The sequence below is a fragment of the Canis aureus genome, chromosome 6 (assembly GCF_053574225.1).
Source record: "Canis aureus isolate CA01 chromosome 6, VMU_Caureus_v.1.0, whole genome shotgun sequence".
NCBI classification, from domain to species: Eukaryota; Metazoa; Chordata; class Mammalia; order Carnivora; family Canidae; genus Canis; species Canis aureus.
In genome coordinates this window covers 64189312-64213121 of record NC_135616.1, presented here as the reverse complement: position 1 = coordinate 64213121, position 23810 = coordinate 64189312, and the positions used below count along the sequence as shown (strand labels likewise).

Below are 23810 nucleotides of genomic sequence, written 5' to 3'. Positions count from 1 at the left end.
TCATGCTTACAAAAAAAACCTTGACTGTAATCCTTTCTGTATTTAACATTATCATGGTTATAATGTGTGTGAAAGTGCCTTGCATGTAGTAGGTGTTTAATAAATGCTTTGTTGACCAACTATTCAGTGACAGTGAGCATCAGAGATTCAGCTTTTTTTCCTGGTAATTTCCTTAGGGCCAATAAATGTAAGTTCAACTTTAGCAACTATTTTAATATATACTACAAATAGAGCTGCTTAGGAACTGTGTTGACAAAACCAGTTGTCAGATAGATTTGAAAGGCTTTAAGTCATTAATGTGAGCATTTTAAAAATTGGGGGGACAAACTGCCAGATCAGCACAGCATCTTGTTTTGAGAGTATTTTAAATGCAATTCTTGACAAACGGATTCCTGAAGGCTCCTGCTAGTAAACACTCAGAACTGCTATCTTCCAGGGTCCCTGGTCCCTGCCAGGGTATCTGTGCTAGATGAGAAGTATTAATCCAGGAGCATTGTGTCTGACTTGCCTATGGCACCTGGCACTTAGCTGGTGTCATGGTATTAACATTTAATTCACATCCCTGAAGCCTTACATTGTACACGATGGGTATGTACAAGTATGCTTAAATGGTGGTCTTCTACTTTGGTTGTACAGTATCTTAAGGTTAATATTAAGAAAATGGAGGGCATAATTTAACTACTTTTCTTTCCGGGACTGTGAAGAAATCCTTGTTGGAGAAGCCCTCGGAGCTCATGTCCCATTCCTCCTCTTTCTTGTCCCTCACCGGATTCTCTCTCAATCAGGTGGGTAAACAGTGGAGAATCCTGCTTTGTGTTTTTATAGTAGGCTAGTATTTCCTTTCCCATTCTATTTCCGTTCCCTTATTTTTCTCTTCCTTCCTCTTCCATATATCGGTGTCATCCAGACATTTTATTTTATCCTCTCTCCCTCTGATTCAGATAATGAGATACTTGTATGTTATAATTTTGAACTCTTGAACTTCTCATTAATACAGAACCTGTTAGGGCTCTGTTGTTTAGACAAGTAAATTATTTAGGCGTTTAAATCTGGGTGGTTTACATAGATAGAGAAAATAAAGAGGGAGGGAAAGCAAATTTAAGAGAAAATGAATTTAACAGGAAAACCAAAAGAAACTGAAAAGCCAGGCAGCCCGGGTGGCTCAGCAGTTTAGCACCACCTTCGGCCCAGGTTGTGATCCTGCACCTGGGATCGAGTCCCATGTTGGGCTCCCTGCATAGAGAGCCTGCTTCTCCCTCTGCCTGTGTCTCTGCCCCCCCCCCCCCAAATCTCTCATGAATAAATAAAATCTTAAAAAAAAAAAAAGAAAGAAACTGAAAAGCCTTCAAAAGTTTGTCCCATTAAGAAAAGCTTGGTACACTTAAAATGGTTAAGTGTATCAAGCATCCAAGAACATTAACGTTACATTTTCTTAAAGGTCTTTCTTTTGTGTGAGTTTATAACTTGGTTGTCATTGTCTTTCAGGAAAGATACCCAAATAACAGTGTGTTTAATGAGGTATATGGGAAAAACCTGACAACCAGCTCCAAATCAGAACTTAATCCTTCGCTGGCCCCCCAGGAGACGTCACTCTATTCCCTCTTTGAAGGGACCCCCTGGTCTCCATCACTTCCTGCCAGTTCAGGTATTGACTAATCTTCATATTACAGACCTTGCATTTCCTATACACTCAAATTGATGATGAATTAGTATGATTTTGTGATTATAAATATGTTAGGTTTTTGGGGATCCCTGGGTGGCTCAGGGGTTTAGCACCTGCCTTTGGCCCAGGGCGTGATCCTGGAGTCCCGGGATCAAGTCCCACATTGGGATCCCTGCATGGAGCCTGCTTCTCCCTCTGCCTGTGTCTCTGCCTCTCTCCCTCTCTCTCTCTCTCTCTGTGTATTTCTCGTGAATAAATAAAATCTTAAAAAAAAAATTAGGTTTTGGATGGTTTTTTTAAAGTAGTTTCTGAAAGAAAATATTTAGGAAAAAAGCTTGATGAGCTGGTTCACATAATAAGTGCCACTAAAAGAGCTTTTTTGCATCAATAACCAGCAGAGTTGTAAGGGAGAAAAATATGGGTTCTATCTTAAGATTTGTAGCTGTTCTTTAGTTTTGTTTGTAAATACTCATTCTTTGTAGGAAAAGTTGCACTTTTTAAAATAGAGATTTTTTTGATCCCTATTTTATAAATGGAGTTTGATTTAATAGTAATTTCTAAGATTAGGCAATTCTATTTCTGATAGAGAAGACCAGTAGATACTTACCTGAAACAGTTATGCCAAAATTATTTGATTTTGCGTTTGTTTTTTTTTTTTTTTTAAAGGACTGTGCCTTAGAAATGTGCAGTAAGACAAACTAGCACATCTGGTAGGGTCCCTTTGGGGGCCCTTATTCTTTCTCCCAAAGTCCCATGGTTATCTTTAATAGAATTTAAGTGATCAGATCCACAGGAAGCTTTAATTCTTGGTTTTGTTTGTGAAATACCTGTTAATGACTTGTGTTGTTGTGATTTAATAGATCATTCAACACCAGCCAGCCAGTCTCCTCATTCCTCTAACCCAAGCAGCCTGCCAAGCTCCCCTCCAACACACAACCATAATTCTGTTCCATTCTCCAACTTTGGACCCATTGGGACTCCAGATAACAGGGATAGGAGAACCGCAGATCGGTGGAAAACCGATAAGCCAGGTGAGATCCAGACTTCATTGCCAGTGAAAGTGAAATCACTTACTCTGTCCTTCTCTGGTGTTTGGTATCGGACGATGACTGAACCTCTTGAATTCTGCTTCTCTCTTTCCATCCCTTAGCCATGGGTGGGTTTGGCATTGACTATCTCTCAGCAACATCATCCTCTGAGAGCAGTTGGCATCAGGCCAGCACTGCAAGTGGCACCTGGACAGGCCACGGCCCCTCCATGGAGGATTCCTCTGCTGTCCTCATGGAAAGCCTCAAGGTGAGTGCATTTCAAGAACAAGAACCACGAGAGATGTGTCTGCTTTTGTTCCTATAAATAGCTAGTCTTATTCCTAAGGCCCTTAGAGCTGACTGATTCATAGCACATATCTAGCAAAGTCCTAGAAACGTGGTCTGCCTTATTAGACTCTTAAATAGGATTTTTGTTTTTTAATTTGTGAACTCACTAGTGGTAAAAGACCGTTATCTTCACGGGGGGACAGAAACAAAGGTTTTAGTTGCATTGTAAGGTTCAGACAATTCTGATTCATCTTGGAATGTTTGATTGAAGCTTTTTGTGAACAAGAAGTAAAAATATCTAACTTTAGAGCTGTTTTGCTTGTCTAAAATCTTTATAGTAAATATTCTGTGGTCCCACATGGCACTGAGTTTTAGTAAAAAGTATTTCACCTTTTCTACTTTAAAATAATCTTAGTGGGAACTAACTGGTTTTGAGGATAGTCTTATAATAACTTTGTCTAATAGCTGGGTCTTTCAGGGGGTAGGGATCTTGGGAGATGAATGCCTTTATATTTGACGAGGATCAAGAAACAAATCCCTATACAGACATCCAGGCATTCGACCACTGCTCACAAGCTCTGGGCTGTTTTTCAGTCTATCTGGTCCAGTTCCATGATGCATCCTGGACCTTCCGCTCTGGAGCAGCTGTTAATGCAGCAGAAGCAGAAGCAGCAGCGGGGACAAGGCACCATGAACCCTCCACACTGAGGCCAGAGTGGCAACCCTGGGAATGAAGGCTCCATAAACCATGGCATGTTGGGTCTGCAGGACTGGCCCATACAGTCCCCTGCAGGTGGCAGCCCTCTTTTCTGTTTCTTGCTGTCGAGAGGGTGTAAGTGTTCCACCGGCGTGCTGGGTGTGCACGAAATGTCGCAGTGCAACAAAACGAAAACAACCATCAGGAACTCTCCGTCCCCCTGGGGCCTTCCGGAGGGAGAGAGGAACTGCTGTTTGTCTCACTCAGTTACCTGGTACCACCGCCTCTCACCTTCTCCATCGTGCATGTCCCCAGCCACAAGGGAAGTGAAAGCTGAGAAGGGGAGGCAGATGGGAGAAGCCAATGGGAACTTCTCAGTCCTTTTTTCCTCTTTGGGGAATAAAATAGGAATCCATTAATGATTGCTTTGCTGACTGAGAATGTAGTTGAAATTATTCCCGAACATCTTTTATTATTGTTATTACTCTCAGTAGTAAAATATCACACTGAATTCTTCCACACACAGATGTGCTTCTTCTAGTCAGTGTGTAGCAAGGAAAGCCCCGGGCACTGCTCCTGTGAGAGGTTGGTGGTGACAGGATGGGGAAACTGACCTCTTCAGCCAGTGGAAGTGTTCCATGAGGGAGAGTCCAAGGCCTCAACTTTCACTCGGAAGGTTCTGGCAGGCCCTCCTCTGGCCTGGAGACTCCAGCAGGAAATGCCCTTCACTCTGTAGGTGCTCGAGCCCCAATCGAGGATGCAGTGTGGGTGGTGGTGCTGGGCTGGACTGGCAGATGACTGCTGTAGGATTTTAAATTAATGTTTTTGATTCCTGTACATTTTACGGTAGCATAGCAAGCAGTCTCACAGAAGGCAGGCTGGTCCATTCGTGGCCTGACACATTTTAATAGGTAGAAGCTTTCAGTGTGGTTCTTTTCTGTTTGATTGGTTTTTGTGACCCTATCCTGCTACCACCCACCTCCTCTTGTCCCTACCTCCATCCCTTTCCTACCCTATGCTGTATGCTAGTAACTGTTTCTATTACTAATGTGTACAACATCTCGCCAAGAAGCAACAGCATGGGGTCCAGCAGTTGGGGCCCGAAAGACAGTCTGAGGAGGAAGGAAGCAGTGGCATCCGCATAGTGCACAACAGGCCAGGCCCCTGCCCAGCTGCGTCTCCTGACCTCCACTTTCAGAGTGAAATACAAGGCAACATGGACACATGTGCATCATGCACAGAAGAAAACACAACGAAGTCCATTCTGGAAAAGGCGAAAGAAAGGAAAATAGACTTTTATTTGGTATTTATTAGAAGGAAAGAGGACTGAACATTCTCTTGTGTAGAAACAGAAGGACAGCATTTCTGTTAGTTCCTGGAAAAAGTAATATTTTAAGGGGAAATTATGGAAACAATCTAAATGTCCAATTGCTGTGCTAGTGGTAGGGTCTATTTCTGGGAGGTCTCTCGTGTGTGTGTGTGTGTGTGTGTGTGTGTGCGCGTGCGCGCGTATACGTGCGCGCATGCCCAGCTGCTCTCCCTGGGGGGGAGGGGGAGTGTGTGTGTGTGTGTGGAGTCAGTGTGGTACTTACAAACTGGAAGACAGCTGCAGAGCAAAGCACATCCAGGAGCCCCGGTTGTCACTGGAGTCTGGGCAACCCCAGCAATGGAAGGGGTGAGATTAATGCTCATTGCTCTTCAGAGAGTGGTTGGAGCCCCGTATGCTTACATTATTGCTCTTTAAGTTTGACATGGTGTTTGGGGTTTTCTGTTTTGTTTTTGTTTTTGTTTTTTTGTTTTTTTTCCGAAAGGTCTGAAAGGGTGAAGCCCCCCACCCAATGGCAATATGAAACCCTTTGTGCTTCTCTCCAACCCCTTCCCTGTGTCCACCTCTCTCCCATCCCTGCCCTTCCAAGCCTCCTTCCCTGCTACCTTGACCCACTTTGTGTGTTTGAGCTCTGCATTCAGGCAGCTGCAACATTCCAGTGTTTGAGCTGTCCCTGATTCATGCACCCTAGACGAGCTAGCCAGGTTCACTGTCTCACTCCCGGTACTGCCCACGTCCCATCTGCAGCCCCGTTTCTGCATGAGAATTTGGTGTTTGGAATGTTTTCTGATTCTTGGGGCGGGGTTCCTCGCCTTATCATCCTCAATGTGGAGTGTAATGAAGAGGGAGAGGAGAATCTTCATCAGAAACTGGTTTTGTGTAGTAAACTTTCTCTTGTGTTTTTTTTGTTTTGTTTTGTTTTGTTTTCTGTTTTGTTTTGGTCTGTCTGTGCAAGACCTGCAGCTGCTGAAATCAGCTTTGCCTTTAATTAAACCATGTTCTCTCCAACCAGATCTGTGTGTACGTTGTTTCCTTTCTTACTGAAAGAATATCCTTCTTAAAAACAAAACTAAGTATTTAAACTACTTACAAGTCAGCTAGGGGAAAGCAGAGATGGTCAAAAATTGAGTATACTTCAGGGTTATTTATGCTTTTAGCAGCATTCCAAACCTGTGTGCATTATTATGGAAAGGGATGGGTAGAAAAAGCTGTCAAAATTCTTTTATCTAATAAGATTGGCTTATGCAAATAAGTTAATCACCCTCCATTTTTATCCTTATTTTTACTGTCAGTGGGGCAATGCAGAGATAGTTTCTCTTTCTGGTCTCTAAGAATCACTAAGTCTTGGGCAGCCCAGGTGGCTCAGTGGTTTAGTGCCACCTTCAGCCCAGGGCGTGATCCTGGACACCCGGGATCGAGTCCCATGTCAGGCTCCCTGCATGGAGCCTGCTTCTCCCTCTGCCTTCTCTGCCTCTCTCTCTCCCTCCCTTCCTCCCTGTCTCTCTCATGAATAAATAAATAAAATCTTTAAAAAAAAAAAAAAAAGAATCACTAAGTCTGATTAGCCCCAACAGTAATTAGTGTTCTTAGCTTTGAGGTTGCATTTCTTTAAGACGTGTCCAAAATTTCCAGTGGTAGCCTGCCAGGCCTGCAGCAGCATGTTGGAAGTCAGGGCCGTGGCCTGCCAGTCCGTGTGTTCACATTGGTCAGCAAGCCTCTCACTTCTGTGTTGATTCTGTCTACACCTTGTCTCCTAAACTGCTTTTCACAAGCACTCAGAGAGAGGGAGGGAAGTGAAGGCTAGGTTATAAAGTCTAGTATTTGTTAATCCTGAGTTAACCCTAGGAAATCAAGCCATTTGGTTAAATGATAATCAGAATAAAACCATAGCATTCTATCATGTATATTCGTGTAGTACATATTCTAAAACATTAGTCAGCAGGGTAGTCCTGACCAAGTGGCTTCCCTAATGCAGCTTCTCTACATCACTTAAGTGTTAGTGCACATACTCAGTATTGAACTCAACAAATGTCCCTTTCTGAGAAGGCATAAGAGGATGGAAGGACCAGTATTTTATTCTGAATGGAATTGAAAACACTTCCATGGGAACCTAACTCAGTTTAGGTTCTGTTTAAGCAATGAGACTTTTAATAAAGGAAAGTTAATTGTGTGTATTCCATCTGAATTACCTGTAAGTTTACTTCAGGCCCAGGAGCCTGTGACTGTAGTGGTACAGGAATAAGGGTATTTATACTTAGGCATTGGGCCTGCACTCTGGGTGTCTTATTTTTGTAAGTTTTTTTTATTAGGGTATCACATATATAGAAGTACACCAATAATAAATTTACATACAGCTCAGTGAACCTTTACAAAGTGAACACATTTGGGTAGCCAGCACTCCTAGCAAGAAACATTATCAGCACCCTAGAAGACCCTCTCATGCCCTCCCAGGCACTTCCACCCACTCCCACTCCCCCTTCCCCCATGGTAATCATCAGGATAAATGCTCACATCATTGTCTACTAGGTTAAATTTTCAATGCAAAAAGTGGATTAGTTAACATTTCTAAACAGTACTGTCTCGGTACAGGGTACTGCAGGGACATGCTAAACTTCACAAATGATTATAGTTACTTTTCTCCAACTTGGAGGTTATGGAACATCTTAGACTCCTCTAGGAGAGCTTTCCAAATCTGTAGTTGCATGTTCTTCAACAAACGCTTTGGGGAAAATGCCAATTTTCCCTTTGCACTCTCCTTCCAGCCAGTCTTCATTCACTGGTAAAAGGAAACGTATATGTAGGTTTCTAAAACCAGTACAGGGAGATTATCTCATCTGGATATGCCACACAGATCTTTGGCAGTCCTTCACCCCTAGTAGTGCCAACAGGGAAAAGTCCATATTGGAAAGTGATTTGAGGGAGGAGTCAACATAGGACTTCCACCATCTTACTGGTTTCTGTCTTATGTATGATAAGGAATAAAATACAGAAAATCAATTAGATCTTTCAAAAAGTTGCCAGTAAAATAAGATGCAAGAAATTGAACAATAAATCTTGAGATAGTATTTTTTTTTTCTAACAGAAGAGTTTGATCCCTGTTAGGAATCTTTATTCTGACTATATTGAAAGGGGCGTGCCATTAATTCAATACAGATCTTTGTGGTGTGTGGGTGGCTTAGTTGGTTAAGCGTCTGAAATGATTTCAGCTCAAGTCATAATCTTAGGGTTGTGAGATCAAGCCCTGCGTTGGGCTCCATGCTGTGTGTGGAGCCCGCTTAAGATTCTCTCTCCCTGTTCCCCTCCCCCTGGCTCACTCTCTCTCAAAAAAAAAAAAAAAAAAAAAATATATATATATATATATATATATATAGTAGATCGTTGAACAATCTCAGTTTGAGGTATGACGGTCCACTTATACACAGATTTTTTGATATAGCACAGTGCTATAAAGGTATTTTCCTTAGATTTTTCTTTTTTTTTTTTTTTTAAGATTTAGAGAGAGGATTGGGGGGGGAGGCAGTGAGTAGGAGAAGCAGAGGGAGAGAAATCTAGCAGACTCCCCACAGAATGGAGACCGAGGCAAGGCTAGACCCCAGGACCCTGAGATTACAAACTGAACCAGATCAAGAGTCAGACACAGTAAGGAATATGCCACCTTTTTTCTCTTCATATCTACTTAGAAGGTTTTTCTGTGTGTTCCTAGTTTTTATCTCATCCCAACCCACCCCCTCAAAAAAAAAAAAAACAAACACTGGACAATGTAGTTGGTTGGTTGATAGTAACTCTCAGCACCATTTTTAAAGTATCACTAAGCCCTAACAGAAGATAGGCACTGCCAGTGTACCCTGCCTCTTTATTACTCGTATTTTGAGTCAATTGCCACACAATTGTATACTCTACATCACTAGCTTTAAAAATCTCATTTCTTAATCTGTTGGATTTTCTGTCATAATTTGTAATGGTATTTGTTTCACCACTCTGCATTGCTAATGCATATTTCTCCCATTTGAACAAAACTTTTGATGGGATTCTTACTTGTTTTGAAGTATAGAAATAAGATTGTGTCAAACCCTGAATTAGAACAGTGCTTCTCACAGTCAAGAGACAAGCATCACACTGGAAGCTTGTTAGAAATGCAGACTTGGTGGGCCCCACCCCACACCTGAATCAGAATCTCTGGCTGCTGGGCCAAGGAATTTTATTTAACTCTTGAAAGGGTACTTGGGCATACTGAAGTTTGAGAAGCTCTAAGTTAGAACTCTCCACTTACACTGTTCCAGTGTGTAGTGTGTTTGATTCCTAACAGGGTCAGGAAAGTCACCAGAGACACAAAGCAATGTCGAATAGCTTCTTCTAAGGCAAAATCTACCCACTTCTTCCCTCGTCCTCAAAAAGTACATCAAAATTCAAAGAACTACAGTTTGGAGAAAACTATCCTATGGCTTTGTGCAAAGGCAAAATGATTTCCAGCCACCTTCCAATTGGTTCACTTTGGGAATGCGAATGCATGGCTTCCAAAACAGCCATCTTTAATGATCAAAATGTTACTGAGTGCCATTTGTTGCTTCTCTGCCATTGGAGCAACAGAAAGGCTAAGCACTCCATTTTGCTGCTTCCAGCTGAAAGCTAGGAAGGAGATTGAAACTACTGGCTAAAGTTTGGTTTGTAGGTTATTAATGTTTCTCTCTTCCCTTGAATTTATTGCTGCTAACATGGGAATTAGTTTCTATGATCCAGGAATACTACTTACCCATTGATATAATCTGGATTATGTCCCCTTGCTGAAACTCCAGGTCTTCTGGCTGGGTGGCTTCATAAGTGAAGAGTGCTACCACATGGCCTCCTTCCTTAAGCGTAGGTTCTGTTGTCTGGTTATTAGCTTCAGATTTTTCACTTTCCTGGGGCTCATCTGGAAAGCCTTGGTCACCCTGAAATAATAAAAGGTCTGTTAGTTTTCCTAACTTTTTGGCCAGTGAACATTGAACATCACTAAAGGAATCAGTGAAATGGCAACATAGCGCCTAGGATATAAACTCACGAAGGCCAAGTTTGTGGTCAATCCTTAGCATAGACCTAACGTGTACTTTATGAATATTGGATGGTTGGATAAATCAACCCAAAAGGTCTGCAGGACCATATAGTTTTAAACTCTTACAGAAATCCTGAAAAGGGTAGGATAGGTACTACTGTTACTTCTTTGAAGTTGGAAAGAGATTGAGTCACAAGCGACAGAACCCAAAGTCATCTGAGTTTCTAACTTGGAATCCAACACCTCTCCCCAGCAACGCAACACTAGGGACCTTGTTAAATATGTAAATTTCTGGCCCCATCCCAAACCTATTAAATCACAAATTCACAGCATGTGGGGCCCCACCATCTGCATTTTAACAAGCTCTCTAGGTGAGTCTCATACTTACGAAGGTTTGAGAAACCCTAAAGAGTACCATACCGTCTTTCTAAGATCATGAAAAAGGTTTTGTTTCCTCATATATGTAACGACACATCTTAGTTGCTATTTGATCCACAAATGTTGAAAAAAGAATGGTGCAGTTTCTAGAGATTCGAATCATAGGATTTAACAAACCCGCATTAGAAACCCTGTGAGGGGGGCACCTGGATCGGTTAAGCATCTGCTTTCAGCTCAGGTCATGATCAAGCCCCACATGGGGCTCTGCTCAGCGGGGAGTCTGGTTCTCCCTCTGCCTCCACCCTACTTGTGCGTGCACCCGCTCTCGCTCTCTCTCCCACTCTATCTCAAATAAATAAAATCTTTAAAAAAGGAAAGAGGGAAGAACGGAAAGGAAAAAAGGAAGGAAAGAAGAAAAAAAACCTTCAAGGGTACATGCTGTACTGAATATTCAAAGTTCTCACTTCCGAATGTTGCTTGTTCTTGCCTTGGCAGATCCCTTAGGACAGTGAGATGGAAATGGCCCTAAGGAGTCTAAAGGCCTGGTTTGTATCCCAGCTCCGCTGCCCACAAGCTGTGTGTCCCTGAGCAAGTGGTGTACCCTTCTGAACTTCCCTCACCTGAAATAGAGGCTAGAGGAATGAAGTGATACGATGTAGAACGGTAATAACTGGCAATTATTTTTTTAAAGATTTTATTTGAGAGAGAGCACAGGCACATGCATGAGTCAGCACAGGAGCCTGATGCAGGCAGGGCTCCATCCCACAACCCTGAGATCACGACCTGAGCGGAAACCAAGAGTCGGATGCTCAACTGACTGTACCACCCGAGCACCCCTAGCTAAAAATTATTAAACACTCTGACAGGACTAGACTATGTATATAGACATCTATAAACTTGGTTAATGGTAAGTGTTCCTGCATAGAGTAGATACTTAGCAAATGATTGTTCATTTTCCTGCTCTTCTAGTAAGTGAAGGAGAACATCCTGACTTGCCGTTTCCAAGAGTAAGGGGTAGTGATAAAGAATGCTCAGCAAGGACCTCTGAAGCTGGATTGAGTCCCAAAAAGACTGTGTTGGGAATTTAGCCACCTACAGCCACTGATTAGACTGATGCTCTCTTCAAAGAACAAAAATTAACAAAAATTAAAAACAATAAACCTTTCAAGGGAAGTAATTCACATTTAGAGCAGGACTGGTAGGCGGAATCCTTTCAAGACACTATGGAAAGGATTACCCAAGACTGACCACTGAAAACCTTAGGATGACCTTTCAGACTTCCAAGGGCCCCCTGCCCTGGCTGCTCTTCGACAACCCCCCTCTGCTCCTCCCCCGCCCAGGGTCCTGGGGCCTGACCTTGCTGGTGAGTCCAGGGGCCATCCTTCCTGAATGCAATTTTCCGAACTCTTAGATACCACCACGCTGGGGCTTCCTCCAGGCCCACACTCTTTACTTCCTCTTCTCCCACTCACTTGTCTTTCCCAGCAAATGTGTCTGATTTCAGTGAGACTCTACCAAAGAGACCCTTCCCTAAACTAAGCAGGAGTTCCTGCCCAGCTGCGGCCATGAGGATTTAGAGAGGGACTCTGCCCCAACAGGGCCCACGGTCCCAGCCCAGATGGTCTGCGATAGCTTTGCCATTGTGGTCATTTCCATGGTGCAAAATCCATTCAGAGGTGAAAACCAGTAGCTCCCCAAAGGGTTTGCATAGGACCTATTGAATTTTAGACCCCCTACTGATGTAACTGCAGCTGCCACCATCTAAAAATGCTAAAGCAGGAAACAGGTGAGTGGGGGAGCGAGGGGAGAATGAAGGTGTCCGAGGAGGACCCCAGCTAACAGTGGCTTTGGTCAGTGGAGACTGTGGTCTCCTTGACTGTGTGTTGGGACTTCCCAGTGTGAGGGTTGTGGATGGGGACTAGCCAGCCAGCCAGCCTCCCAGAGGCCCCCTCGCCTTGCTCTTATGCCCCTGAATCATCCATCCTATTTTCTCCCCTGCTCACAACCTCATCCGAGTGCAGCAGGTGCAAGACCTTCCATGATGTGGCCCTGCTGCCTTGCCAACCTATCTCCCAGATCCCCCTATTGTGTCTGGAACCACTGAGCCCTTCACCCACTGCCAACTCTTAGGGTCTTCCCTCTGCTCTTCCATCTATAGAAAGCATCCTAACCACCTCCATCTTGCTAGTTTCTATGTGCCATTTTAAGGCTAAGCTTCAAGACAATTTCAGCATCATTTCCTCCAGAAAGACCATTGAATATTGCCTTGTCCCACTTTCCCTCAGCATTTTTGGGTGAGACACCCATGTGCTTACAGTACGCCATTCATGCATCTCCATCAGTTTACTTACACACGCTTTATAATCATGTCCTCTCTTGTCTTTCCCCCAAGAAGAGCCTGTGTCTTGTTAGTGTTTCTATCTCCAGTGCCTATCTAAAGAGTAGTAAAGGGATCCCTGGGTGGCGCAGCGGTTTGGCGCCTGCCTTTGGCCCAGGGCGCGATCCTGGAGACCCGGGATCGAATCCCACGTCGGGCTCCCGGTGCATGGAGCCTGCTTCTCTCTCTGCCTGTGTCTCTGCCTCTCTCTCTCTCTCTCTTTCTCTCTCTCTCTCTCTCTCTGTGACTATCATAAATAAAAAAAAAAAATTAAAAAAAAAAAAAAAAAAATAAAGAGTAGTAAAGCTCGACAAATGTTTGATGAAGAATAAATGTCACTAGACAAACACTGGAAAGAATCCAAATGCCCACCAACAGGTGAATCAATAAACAGATTATACTGTGGAATATTGTGTAGCAATACCATTAGCAATCAGAAGAAATGGACTATTATAACACAAAAGTATATACAAAATGGAAAAGTATCTATTGAAGTGGACTATTAAAGCAAAAGTTTATATGTACAGCATATACATATGAATATATATACTGTACATCCATCTCTATGAAATTACATAAAAGGCTAAAAAAAAATATGTTGTTATGTTGACAATACAGATGGATGGTTTTCAGGGGCCATGGTTGTGGGAGGGAATTAACATCAACCACAAAAAGAAATAGCAACTTTTCTCCTTGGAGACAAAGGGACAAAGTCAAGAGTGTTAATGTGTAGCTACTACTTCTAGCCTCTAGCTTTGCCCCTAACTCCCTTAATCTTACTGGCCAAAGAGTTAACGCTATTCTAGGCCCTGGGGTCTAGAAACAGGTTCCAGAATATAGGCTCTGGAGTCAAAATACCCATCGGGCCGCAGTTCCATTACCAACCAGCCATGTGATCTTGGTCAAGGTGACTCGTCAAGGTGACCTCTCTTTGCCTTGTTACCTGAACTATGAAATGAGATAATAATACCTCACAGAGTTGTGGAGTCTACAAGGACGAATGCTCAGCATGCACTTAGCACGGTGTCTGGCCCATGGGAAGCTCTCAACAGACACTTGCTGTTAGTAGGATGTTGTAATCCAAATCACCTCTTTGTGAAATAAATGCTCACTCTTATCTTCCACCCTCAAGTATTCTTCCCCGTGGAAACTCACAGTGCAAAACGGCTTTGTGCTCGGCCTCCAGCTAGGATTTCATTCCACCCTTGCCTGATTGTGACGGGCCTAACCTTGGAACAGTTAGGTGCCAGCAGAAGGGACTCAGAGGCTTTCTGTGCATTGTCGGGCCTGCTCTTGTCTTGCGGGGAACCCTCTCCTGGCTGCAGCCGGGGTGCAGGTGAAAGGGAGGCAGAGCTGTGGCTCGTGACCCCCCGTACCCTCGACACCAAGCACGGTGTCAGGCTCACGGATGGTGCTCGGTAAATGCTGGATGGTTGCTGGGGAAGTGGCCCGACAGACGCAGGACCTTGGGTGCCCTTGGCCTCACTGCACTCACCACTGTGTTCTCACACCACAGAGTCAGGCAGTAGTTTCTCACTTGGCCCCACGCAGCCTTCATGTTATCTTCTGAAAGGGGCTCCAGCTCATGGCTGTCCGGAGGCCGATAGCTGGGGAGAGAGGAGTAAGAACCACGCCAGAGAACGTCAGTACCAAAGCGTTCTCCTCCATCCTCCAGGCCAGCACAGGCCCCCAGTGGTACCCCTAACCGCTACCTTCCCGGACTCACCTCAGCTTGGTGTGTTCCGGTAGGAGCTCCAGCTTCTTAGCCACCATGTCTCGGAGCTGGCTGTAGGGGAGGCCGGCCTGAATCTCCATGACCACCGTGTACTTGTAGTGCACCTTGACCGTGTAGGGCATGGGAACTCTGAGCTTTACGTCCTGAGGGGAGAGGAAGCAGAAGGAACTCCTGAGCCTCTGTGGCCTCCTCTTAGCCACATCCTGATCGCAGGGAGCATTCTGTGCGGCAGGGAGAGGCCAAGAGCTAACGGGGTTCACAGTAACGTAAAGGTCAGAGGTCCTTAGCCCCACTGTCGCCTGCATAGGAATTCCTACTGAGCCAGGAGACCTGGCCCATGCACTGCGGGCCAGTAGGAAATGTGTGCATGGAGGCGGGGAAGTAAGTCACTGTGGGAGTCCCTACCCATGGACTGTGGGTGTGCATGGAGGTAACTGGTCCACCCTTCCTTCGGGACTCTTCCTATATGTAACCCAGGGGGGACATGCTCATGGTGGACAGCCTCAGCTTTGCCTTTCTCTACCACTTGACATAGTACAAGGAAGAAGCTTACCTTGGGCTCTTTTTCTTTTTGACCTAAATGGAGAAGTTAGGAAGTAAAACAAAAGAAGATGAATGAAGACTCCTGGCCAGCCCCTGCCTTCCACAGAATGAAACTTCTTAGATCAGGACCTAATCCTACCTTTACTCTCTGGGGCGATTCCTAACCTTAATAAACTGCGGGGGAATCACACTCAAGGGAAATGTGCAGGGCAAAGCACAAACACACAGATGAACCCAGTCCCTGCCTTTAGGAAACACACAGCATGTGGGGTTAGCAGGGACCCCGAAGTCCAGTTAAACCAGTGGGCTCTGAGCAACGAAAGGAGAGAGTGCAAGATGAAGCAGGAGTCACAAGCAGCATTAGAACCACCTATTTTTACCTTGTCCTTATTTTTGTGCATGTTTCCTGATGTGCATGATGCATTAATATGACAGTATGCACATAATTTATATAAGAGAGGTCTACATAAAGATACTCACGATAGAGGAAGCCTGATCAAAAAAAGACCACTGGTCTCATACCCAGCCAATCCTCAGAACTACTTGGAAGGGTTGTTTTGTTTTTTTTCTAGAAATATAGATTCTGAGGCTCAGTGCCAATTCTAAAAAGAATCAGAATCGAAGGCCTAGGAATCTATATTCATAAAATTTTCCTAGGTTAATAATATGTGATCGTCGATGGGCCTCTGGACAGAAAAGTTAAAAACAAAAAAGCTATCGACGATGTTTTGAGGGGTAATCGGGGAAATGTATACACTCTATAATATTATATTGATGTTCAATGCCCTAGATATAACAATTGCGCTGTGGTTATGCAGGAGACTAGGATAATGCTCACGTGTAGGGTGAAGTGCCACGAGTCTATAACTTCCTTTCAAGTGGTTGGGGCAGGGGGGGCAGGGGGAGGCGGGTCAAGTACCTGGTACAGTTGGTGAATTTAGGTGAAAGGATTCTGTTGTTTCTTGTACTACACTTTCAACTTTCAATCTGTAGGTCTGACAGTTTTCAAAATAAAAATGGAGGTGTGGAGAGCCTCCCAAAGGGTTCTGGTGATCTCCAGGCTAACAATCATGGATCTAGGATCTGGACAAACGACCTATTGGATGCATCTCTACTGAGCACTCATCCAGAATCAGGTTAAGCTGCCGATTTGTGACCCAAAGCCCCTTACTTCCCAAGGCAGACCTCTTCAGACATCAGGAGAACGTCCTTTCACATCTGCCCTTGGCTCTTTGTCCATCCCTCGGGGCTCTGCAGAGCAGTTTCTTTTCCAGAGAGAGCTCCTTGGACAGTTGAAAACTGCCACTCCAGCCCCCTCTGAGGTAAACATGTGCAGTGACTTCAGCCTTTTCTGCTGGGGCATGGTTTCCGTACCTTCTGACTGAAGGGTCTGGACACTCCCTGCCCCCCAGGAACCAGCTACATTTACCCAAGCCTGTGGATGTTCTGGAGTAGGTAGAGAGAAAGGGAATCTACTTCCTAGGTTTCAGGTGGGTGGGTGGCACAGGAGAGAGGGGCCCTGGGGCTGTGTGGTCATAAGCTGAGCAGCATGCTAGGTGGAGAAGAAACCAGAATCTCCTAGAAGACTAGGAGAGCAATGCTGTCAGGAAGCAGCCCGGAGTGTTCCCACACCCAGGCCAACGATGTTGTTCCAGGGACACCAACCTGGTGGTAACTGAGGTCTTCCAGGAGCACTGGAGCTGGGAGGAGCTGGGATATCAGACTCTGGGGAGGCTTCCTCCTGGAGGTGACAGAAATGGCAAGAGGGTTCAGATAAAGTTCTCAGGTAGGAGTGGGGGTGCGGGGAGAGGGGCCATGGAATGGAGCCAGAGGCAAACGACTTCCTAAAAGCTGGAGCAGGGGCAACATTCAGGGGAGACTAAGGAAAGTGCTGGTTAAAGGGTAGGCAGGGTTGGCCTGGTGGAAACCAATCCCAGGAGAAATAAGAACCCTAACCCCCACCTAAAAGGCCCTTGCTGCCTACCTACCCTTCTCAGCCACACTGGAAACCTGCAGGAGATGAGGTAAGTAGGGCCCTGAGTCTTGTCTTAGTTCACCCTCTTGCCCCACATCTGGCCCCTTCAAAGGAAACAGTCCCCTTCTCATTTGTGTGGCATTTAAAACATTCCAAGTCATCGGGGTACAGTTAGCTCCAACCAGGGAGGGCCAAGCCCATGGAAGACACTGGCTGCACAGTCTCCAGAAGGACAGGCTCCCCTGCAATCGGTCACCTACATGGCGGCTCAGGTCCAGCCAAGACCCCCAACAAAGGGCAGGCCTTTGAGAAGTGATGGAGAAGCAGGGGCTGCGAGGCCTACTCTGACTCCACGCTCTAAAACAGACTTCCCTTTGGCCACGGTATTTCACCGGCCAACTCGCTGACTGTTCCAGGTGAAGAGGACATTCCCGGGAAGATCTGACCTTCCTATACAATAGGCTGTGGGTCCCGAGTCTCCCTAGACCGGGAGGAATCAGAGAGGTGGGAGGGCCCAATAGGTCCCTCAGACGCCTCCACTCAGCACATCTGCATCCTCCTTCACCCCCAGGTTCAGCCCTGGGCAGCTGGTGCCAACCTCAGGTGGACTCTGGACTGGTGACAGGACAGCACCCTTTCCACCCTGCCCGTGCCCCCTCTCGTGGCAGAGTCTGGCGGGGATGGGGCCCGCCTCGGCACCCTGTTACCTGGGGCTGCTGCTGAGAATGGATCCGCAGCTCCACTGGCTCGAGGTAGTTGCAGGGAACGAGCCCCTTCTGGGGTGCAGCATCCCGGAATCAGAGGGGGGAAGACAGAGTTGCGCTCATCAGTACCCATCGTCCCCGTTGCACCAAACAGCCCAGAGCCTGGGCGAGGGGTGGGCTTGGGGTGGGCGGACAGACTAAGGAGGGGAGGCGGCCTGCACGGAGGCAGCGGGGAGGGCTCCTCGGGAAGCTTTGCCATTTGCTGCCGCATCGCATGGCCAAGGACCCGCCCCCTGGCCCTCCGAGTACCTGCCCGTTGAACATGACCGTCGCCCAGTTATCATTGCCCTTCTTCAAGACAAAGACGATGTTCCCTGGCATGACCTGCAGCTCCTCCGGCGTCTCCGGCACAAACCCAAACAGCACACGGTGAGCTTCCCCTTCCAGAGCCCTGCGCGGGGAGACAAGAGCGGCCGTGGGGCCAGCAGGCACCTCCGGGCACCCCTCGCTCCGCCTCTGGCTGCCCGGGGCCCTGAGCAGGACCAGGCCTGAACCCGCATGTGAACGGGCCGTGAGCACACAGGCAGGGGGACAGGAGTGAATGACACGAAACAACCGGGACTCCCAGGTCCTGCCCTCCTTGCCCTCCCTCCCTGGGGGCGCTGGGCCGCATGGAGGGGGACACAGAGCGGGGGCAGGTGGCAGCCAGCTGGGCGAGAGGGGGAGTGGGGCCCAGGGAGGCCGAGTCACCTGGCGACACAGCCAGCGGCCCACGCGCAGCTGGAGGAGGGTGAAGAGCAGGGGGCCAGCTGCGGGGAGTGGGGGTGTGCAGGTGTCCTGGGGCCGCCAGCTGGGTGCTAGGCAATGTCGTTGCCCCTTCACCATCTCCCCCAGACCCACTTGGCTCGTGGAGGCTCCCGGGTGTGTCTGGGCCTCCCGGGACCGTGTGACTGCGCCCGGCTTGGCCGCTGTCTGATGCACCTGCTCTGGCGGAGGCTCCCGCTCACTCCCCCTCCGCCCCCCTCCCCTCACCCCTCTTTCTGTTTCCAAACACCCGGCTCTTTATACACGTGGGGGAGACAGACGCCTCCAGGGCTGTTAGCGTGAGCTCCTCGGCCCCCTCATTTTCGTGGTCGCTGTGGTGCGTTTTCATTCTTTACGAAATCCTCTTTAGGGTGGGGGACCCGCGCCCGCCTCTACTCAGAGCAGAGTCTTAGGGTAGCTGGAAGTTGTGTCACTCTGGCCTTCGCATCCCAGAGAATGGCTTCTTTCTCTTGAGCCGTTCCTCTTACTCCTCCAGAGGCCACGTGTCCACAGGGAGGTGAAACACACCCCCTCGGGAAAGGACACAGCACCCAGCTCCCTGCTTCGCTCGCCGGGCTCCAGAAAGCTCTGGCCTCCCTGTGTCCTGAAGAGGCTGCAGCGGCTCCAGCTCTGGCCAGCCTTGTGGCCCCCGAGGGGCTGCGTCCCACGGACACTCCTGCGCTCTCGGCAGTGGCCCTCATCTGTGGGTGGCTGTGCACGGGGACCTGGGGGCACAGGGGCCACCACGTAGCCGTAGCAGACCCCGATGGTCAAGACTCCCGTGCCCCCCACTCATCGCTCCATTCTAAGCTTGAGAACAGGATGCGCACACCCTAGGCTACATGGCACAGGACTTAGCCCCTGACCCCAGTTTCATCTTCTTCACCCCCCTTTTTGCCATCTGTGAAGGCTTGGGGCTGGGACATTCTGCGTCCTGAGCTACATCTAACTTACCTGAAGATCTCGGGGGTTTTGGGTCTGGGTGGAGGTTCAGCGGCCTGTTGGACATTCAGGAGGGATGGAGGGAGCGGCAACAGGGGAAGGAGGGGGGACAGAAGAGGCTGTTAATGGACATCTGAGCCTTCTCCCGGACCCGGAGATCAAGGAATGCATTGCGAGCTTGATCAGAGCACCGTGGACGGGGAGGGCGCCGCGCACCCTGACCGAACGCTGGAAGAGAGACCCCCCCCCCCCCCGGGTGCCGGGCCTCACTGGCTCAGCGACTCCTGGTTTCTGGCGAATTCCAGCCGTCACCGAGCAACCCGGCATCACAAGGGTGCTGTTTACCTTGAGCCCCGGCCCTTCCCTAGGAGAACTAATGTCTGCTGGGTCACGTGACACCTGCGGGTGCTTCGACCCCCCCCCCAGCATCCACTGGCCCCGCAGAAACCTCCCTCCAGTGCGTGTGCCCTGCTCTCCAGCGGGTATCGGGGTCCACTGGCCTAGGCTTCTTCCTCCCGTTGGAGTCCCGGGCTGTGTGGGGGTGAGGTGGGGTGCGGGGTCCTCCACAGGCCTCTCTCCGGTTTCATTGTGAAGAAACACATCAAAGGACCCTGAATCTCTCGGTCGCCCTTGGCTCATCCCACCCCCCGGGGCCCGTGCTGGTCACCTTCCGGCCGGCAGCCGTGGTCCCCCTGCCCCTGGGAGGCTGTCGGCGCTGCCGGCGGGAGTGACCCGGTGGGTGCAGCCTGGAGGGGGGTCATGCCCCGCGCCCCCCGCCCGGTCACCTTCCTCCGGGCCTACTGTCACCATCTGCTTGGAGCCGCGTCCCTGAGCCCAGACCGGGCCGGGCCGTGGCTCACTCGGGGCACCCCCGTGCCCCAGGGGTCCCCTGCTGCGGGACCAGCCCACAGCCTCGAGCCCCGGGCCCCACAAGGCCCCCGCGAGCCCCCGCCTCTGCCGAGACGCCCCAGCCTCCGCCGCTTGTGCTTCGGCTTCCCGAGAGAACAGTCCAGGCCTCGGGGAGGCCGTCAGCAGCCGCCCCTGGAACGCAGACGCCCGAGGACCGGGGTTGTGGGGGAAGCGGGAGGGTGGCTTTCTGGGAGCTTGGGCTGAAGCCTGAACCGCCTTGTTCTCCCAGCAGTCGTGAACCCGCGACCACGAGGGGCCCCGCGGCCCGCCCGTGGCCAGACAGGCCCCTCGAAGGAGCCCCTCAACCTCCGCGGGGGGCTGCTCCCCAGAGAGCTCCGGAGACCTGGATCTGGCGGGGGGGCTGCCTCACCTGGGGCTGCAGAGGGGCAAACCCCGAGAAGCTGTCTTGATCCACCACAGATGCCACCACCTGGAATGGAGGGAGGAGGGCGTGAGGGCCGGGCCAGCACCGTCCCCCCAGGCCGCGTGGTTCTCCCCAGGATCCCTCCTTTCTCGTCCCCTGGACCCTCTCCCGGCCCCAGAGGTGGACGGACAGTGGCAAGGGAGGGATCGCTGGCCCCCGGGGTAGAGGTGCCAGCGCCTCGGGAACTAGCACCTGCCGGCCCTGCTAGCCTGGCAGGCTCGCTCGCTCGCGCGCTCTCGTTCTCTCTCTCTCTCTCTGTCCTTTTTTTTTTTTAAATTGAGGTGAAATTCACATAAGATCAAATTAACTTATTTATTTATTTATTAAAGATTTCATTTATTTATTCATGAGAGACACACACAGAGAGAGGCAGAGACACAGGCAGAGGGAGCAGCAGGCTCCATGCAGGGAGCCCGACACGGGACTCGATCCTGGGACTCCAGGATCACGCCCCAAGCCGAAGGCAGATGCTCAACCACTGAGCCACCCAGGCATCCCAAATTAACCATTTTAAGGTGAACAATGGGGTAGCATTTAGAACATTCAGACTACTGTGCAACCACCACCTCTAGCCAGTTCTGAGATGTGTTCCTCACCCCAGAAGATAATCCCACACCCACCAAGTGGTTAGTGCACAGCCCCCTTCTCCCAGCACCTGGCAATCACCAATGTACCTTCTATTTGTGTGCGTTTACCCATTCTAGATCGTTCATAGACAAGGGATTAGGTCACAGGTGGCTTCTGTGCCTGGCTTCTTTCCCCTAGAGTGATGTCTCCAAGGTGAAAACATGCTGTCACTTGTATCAGGGCTTTATTCCTTTTGTGTTTTGGGGTCTTTTTTGGTTTGTTTTTAGTGGAGGGGGGGAACAGAGGGAGAGAGAGAATCCTAAGCAGGCTCTATGCCCAGCACAGAGCCCGACACGGGGCTCAATCTCACAACCCTGAGATCAGGACCTGAGCTGAAATCAAGAGTCAGATGTTTAACCAACCAAGCTACCCAGGCGCCCCAAGTACTTCACTCCTTTTTATGGCCATTCCACCGTACGGCTACCTCACATGTTGTTTATTCACTCATCCACTGACGGGCTTTGGGGTGTTTCCACTGACCCAGGCGCTCCTGAACGCTGCTGCTTGCCAGAACCAGCCACCCGGCCAGTGGGCAGCGTTAGCTTTACGGGCATGTCAGAGTCAAGCGCAGCTTTGTATCTAGAGCTGGATCATCTCTGAGAGGATTTAAGACCTGGATTTAAAGGAGCCCAGTTTGCAAAGCAGTCTAATCACAGGGCTGTGGAAGCGGGGCTAGAAGGAGCATCACACCAGGAGTATGCTGTGCTCGTTTCTCGAACGCGGTTCCCCACGCTTACTGAGTGCCTCGGAGCTGTATGTTCTAGCCTTGGCTCAGTCCCTGAGACTCAGCACCCTGCGACTGACTAACCCTGTGGCTCTCACCCAGGGTCAGGCGGGAAGGGAGGAATCCGAGAAACCTAGAGACAGCAAGCTGGAGGCATCTGCCCACCTTTCAGTGAGAGCCCCACACTGGATCCAGTCTCGGGCCGCGTCCCGGGGCAGCACCACAGAGGGGGTGCCCTCACCCCAGGAGCCTGTCCCACCCCGGTCTGCACAGGGCCCACAGCACAGGAGCCTCAGGCCAAGCCAACGGAGCCTACTTACTGTCGCCTTGCCTAGGTAGTCCTTCTTGGCCAGCTGAGCCACTTGCCTCTCATTTGGTCGAAACAGCCTGCCCACGGGGATCACCACTGGCTCGTAGAGCTTCTGTTTCTACAACACAGGAAGAGAGCAGCGTATTTTCTGACCTGTAAAACGGGAGTGATGATGCTCATCCTGCCTCCCTCCCTGAATGGATGCAAAGGTTCACTGAGACAACCTCACAAAAGCAGTTTTTCTAAATGTGTAAAGACAGCATTTATTATTTCAGAGTGTCTACGGTGCGAACGGTTGGTTTCAATGTGGCCTTCCCCTGGGAGGCTGTGTGGACATCTGTCTGTGTCATTCGTTCAGGACCCTTCTTCCCTAGGGGAGCCGCCCTCACCCCCACCCTACGCGGCTCGGGCTGGCCTGGCACTCAGCAGGGGAGGCACCACAGACACAGGATGGCCAGGGTCCAGCAAGGCCCAGGACAGTGCCATCCTGTGGGTGGCCTCGAGGACTCAGAAGTGGGCAAGCAGGCACAGCCTCTGCCCTCTGGTGCTGGGATCCAGCCTCTGGTCCCCTGCTCCCCACAGTGGCACCACAGAGGTCCCTGAACTCCAGGCCTCGGCTACTCAGCACTGCCAGGTTCAAGATCCTACATGGAACCCCAAGATTGGTGTTACCCAGAGCTCAGAGAAAGTAAAAGCGCCACTTCTATGGTTTCTCAATCCACATGTCCACAGAAACAAATAAAAATCAGTGAAAATCCTCTGGCCACCCGCATCACCCATACACTTACCCAAACACATTCCATGGCTTTGTCAATTTTAGTATGTCTCGGCTCAGACTTCATGCTCATGGCCAAAGCTAAATGTTCTTCAGCCTTTTTCCACTCCTCGTTCTTGGCATACATGAAAGCAATATTATATAACACCTAGAAAAGCACAGGCCACAACACAAAACTTGAGGCTGCTCCAAATCTAGGCACCAGGGAAGAGCTAGCCTGTGTGCTCCTGGAATGTTGCCTGGTGACATTCCTCCCTTTCTCAGCTTTCCTGGGAATATCTAAAATATAACACCATCCATCTTGCTACCGAGTTATGCCGGGCTCAAGGACAGTGTTAAGAAAACATCAGGACGTAATGCATAAATCCAACATCATGTGCATTATTCTTTCAACAACCAAGTAGTTCAGGAGGGGACAACAGCTATTATGTTGCTGTAGGACCAAGAAGAGTGATGTGCCCAGGCCCCCTTGAGGAGTGGGGAATAAAACATATGTGTGTGGACTCCCGATCCAGCTCCTGCCACTGAGCCTAGGCTGAAAGACTGGACTG

General features: G+C 48.9%; 2 protein-coding genes and 1 long non-coding RNA gene across 13 annotated transcripts in view; 1 reads left to right on the top strand and 2 right to left on the bottom strand.

The window, feature by feature from the left end:
- SMG7 (SMG7 nonsense mediated mRNA decay factor) overlaps nt 1–6014 on the top strand; it is a 93334-nt gene extending 87320 nt beyond the window's left edge. For all 11 annotated transcript variants that reach the window (XM_077901983.1, XM_077901976.1, XM_077901974.1 and 8 more), the window contains 5 exons: nt 705–785; nt 1486–1645; nt 2524–2694; nt 2814–2959; nt 3574–6014. In XM_077901983.1, coding sequence (XP_077758109.1) covers nt 705–785; nt 1486–1645; nt 2524–2694; nt 2814–2959; nt 3574–3687 — 672 coding nt within the window. In that variant the 3' untranslated portion in view covers nt 3688–6014. The remainder of the gene's footprint in view (nt 1–704; nt 786–1485; nt 1646–2523; nt 2695–2813; nt 2960–3573) is intronic.
- NCF2 (neutrophil cytosolic factor 2) overlaps nt 5448–23810 on the bottom strand; it is a 32001-nt gene continuing 13638 nt past the window's right edge. Inside the window, exons 4-15 of the mRNA XM_077901986.1 lie at nt 23273–23407; nt 22495–22602; nt 20770–20829; nt 19503–19546; nt 18054–18195; nt 17748–17816; nt 16731–16806; nt 15076–15098; nt 14514–14665; nt 14283–14394; nt 9754–9931; nt 5448–7779 (exon numbers count right to left, since the gene is read on the bottom strand). Of these exons, the coding sequence (XP_077758112.1) occupies nt 7667–7779; nt 9754–9931; nt 14283–14394; nt 14514–14665; nt 15076–15098; nt 16731–16806; nt 17748–17816; nt 18054–18195; nt 19503–19546; nt 20770–20829; nt 22495–22602; nt 23273–23407 (1212 nt within the window). The 3' untranslated portion in view covers nt 5448–7666. The remainder of the gene's footprint in view (nt 7780–9753; nt 9932–14282; nt 14395–14513; nt 14666–15075; nt 15099–16730; nt 16807–17747; nt 17817–18053; nt 18196–19502; nt 19547–20769; nt 20830–22494; nt 22603–23272; nt 23408–23810) is intronic.
- LOC144316269 (uncharacterized) lies at nt 11088–14272 on the bottom strand. Its single transcript, XR_013382118.1, has 2 exons — nt 13100–14272; nt 11088–12866 (listed from the first exon to the last, which is right to left on the bottom strand). It is a non-coding gene; the product is annotated as an uncharacterized LOC144316269 (long non-coding RNA).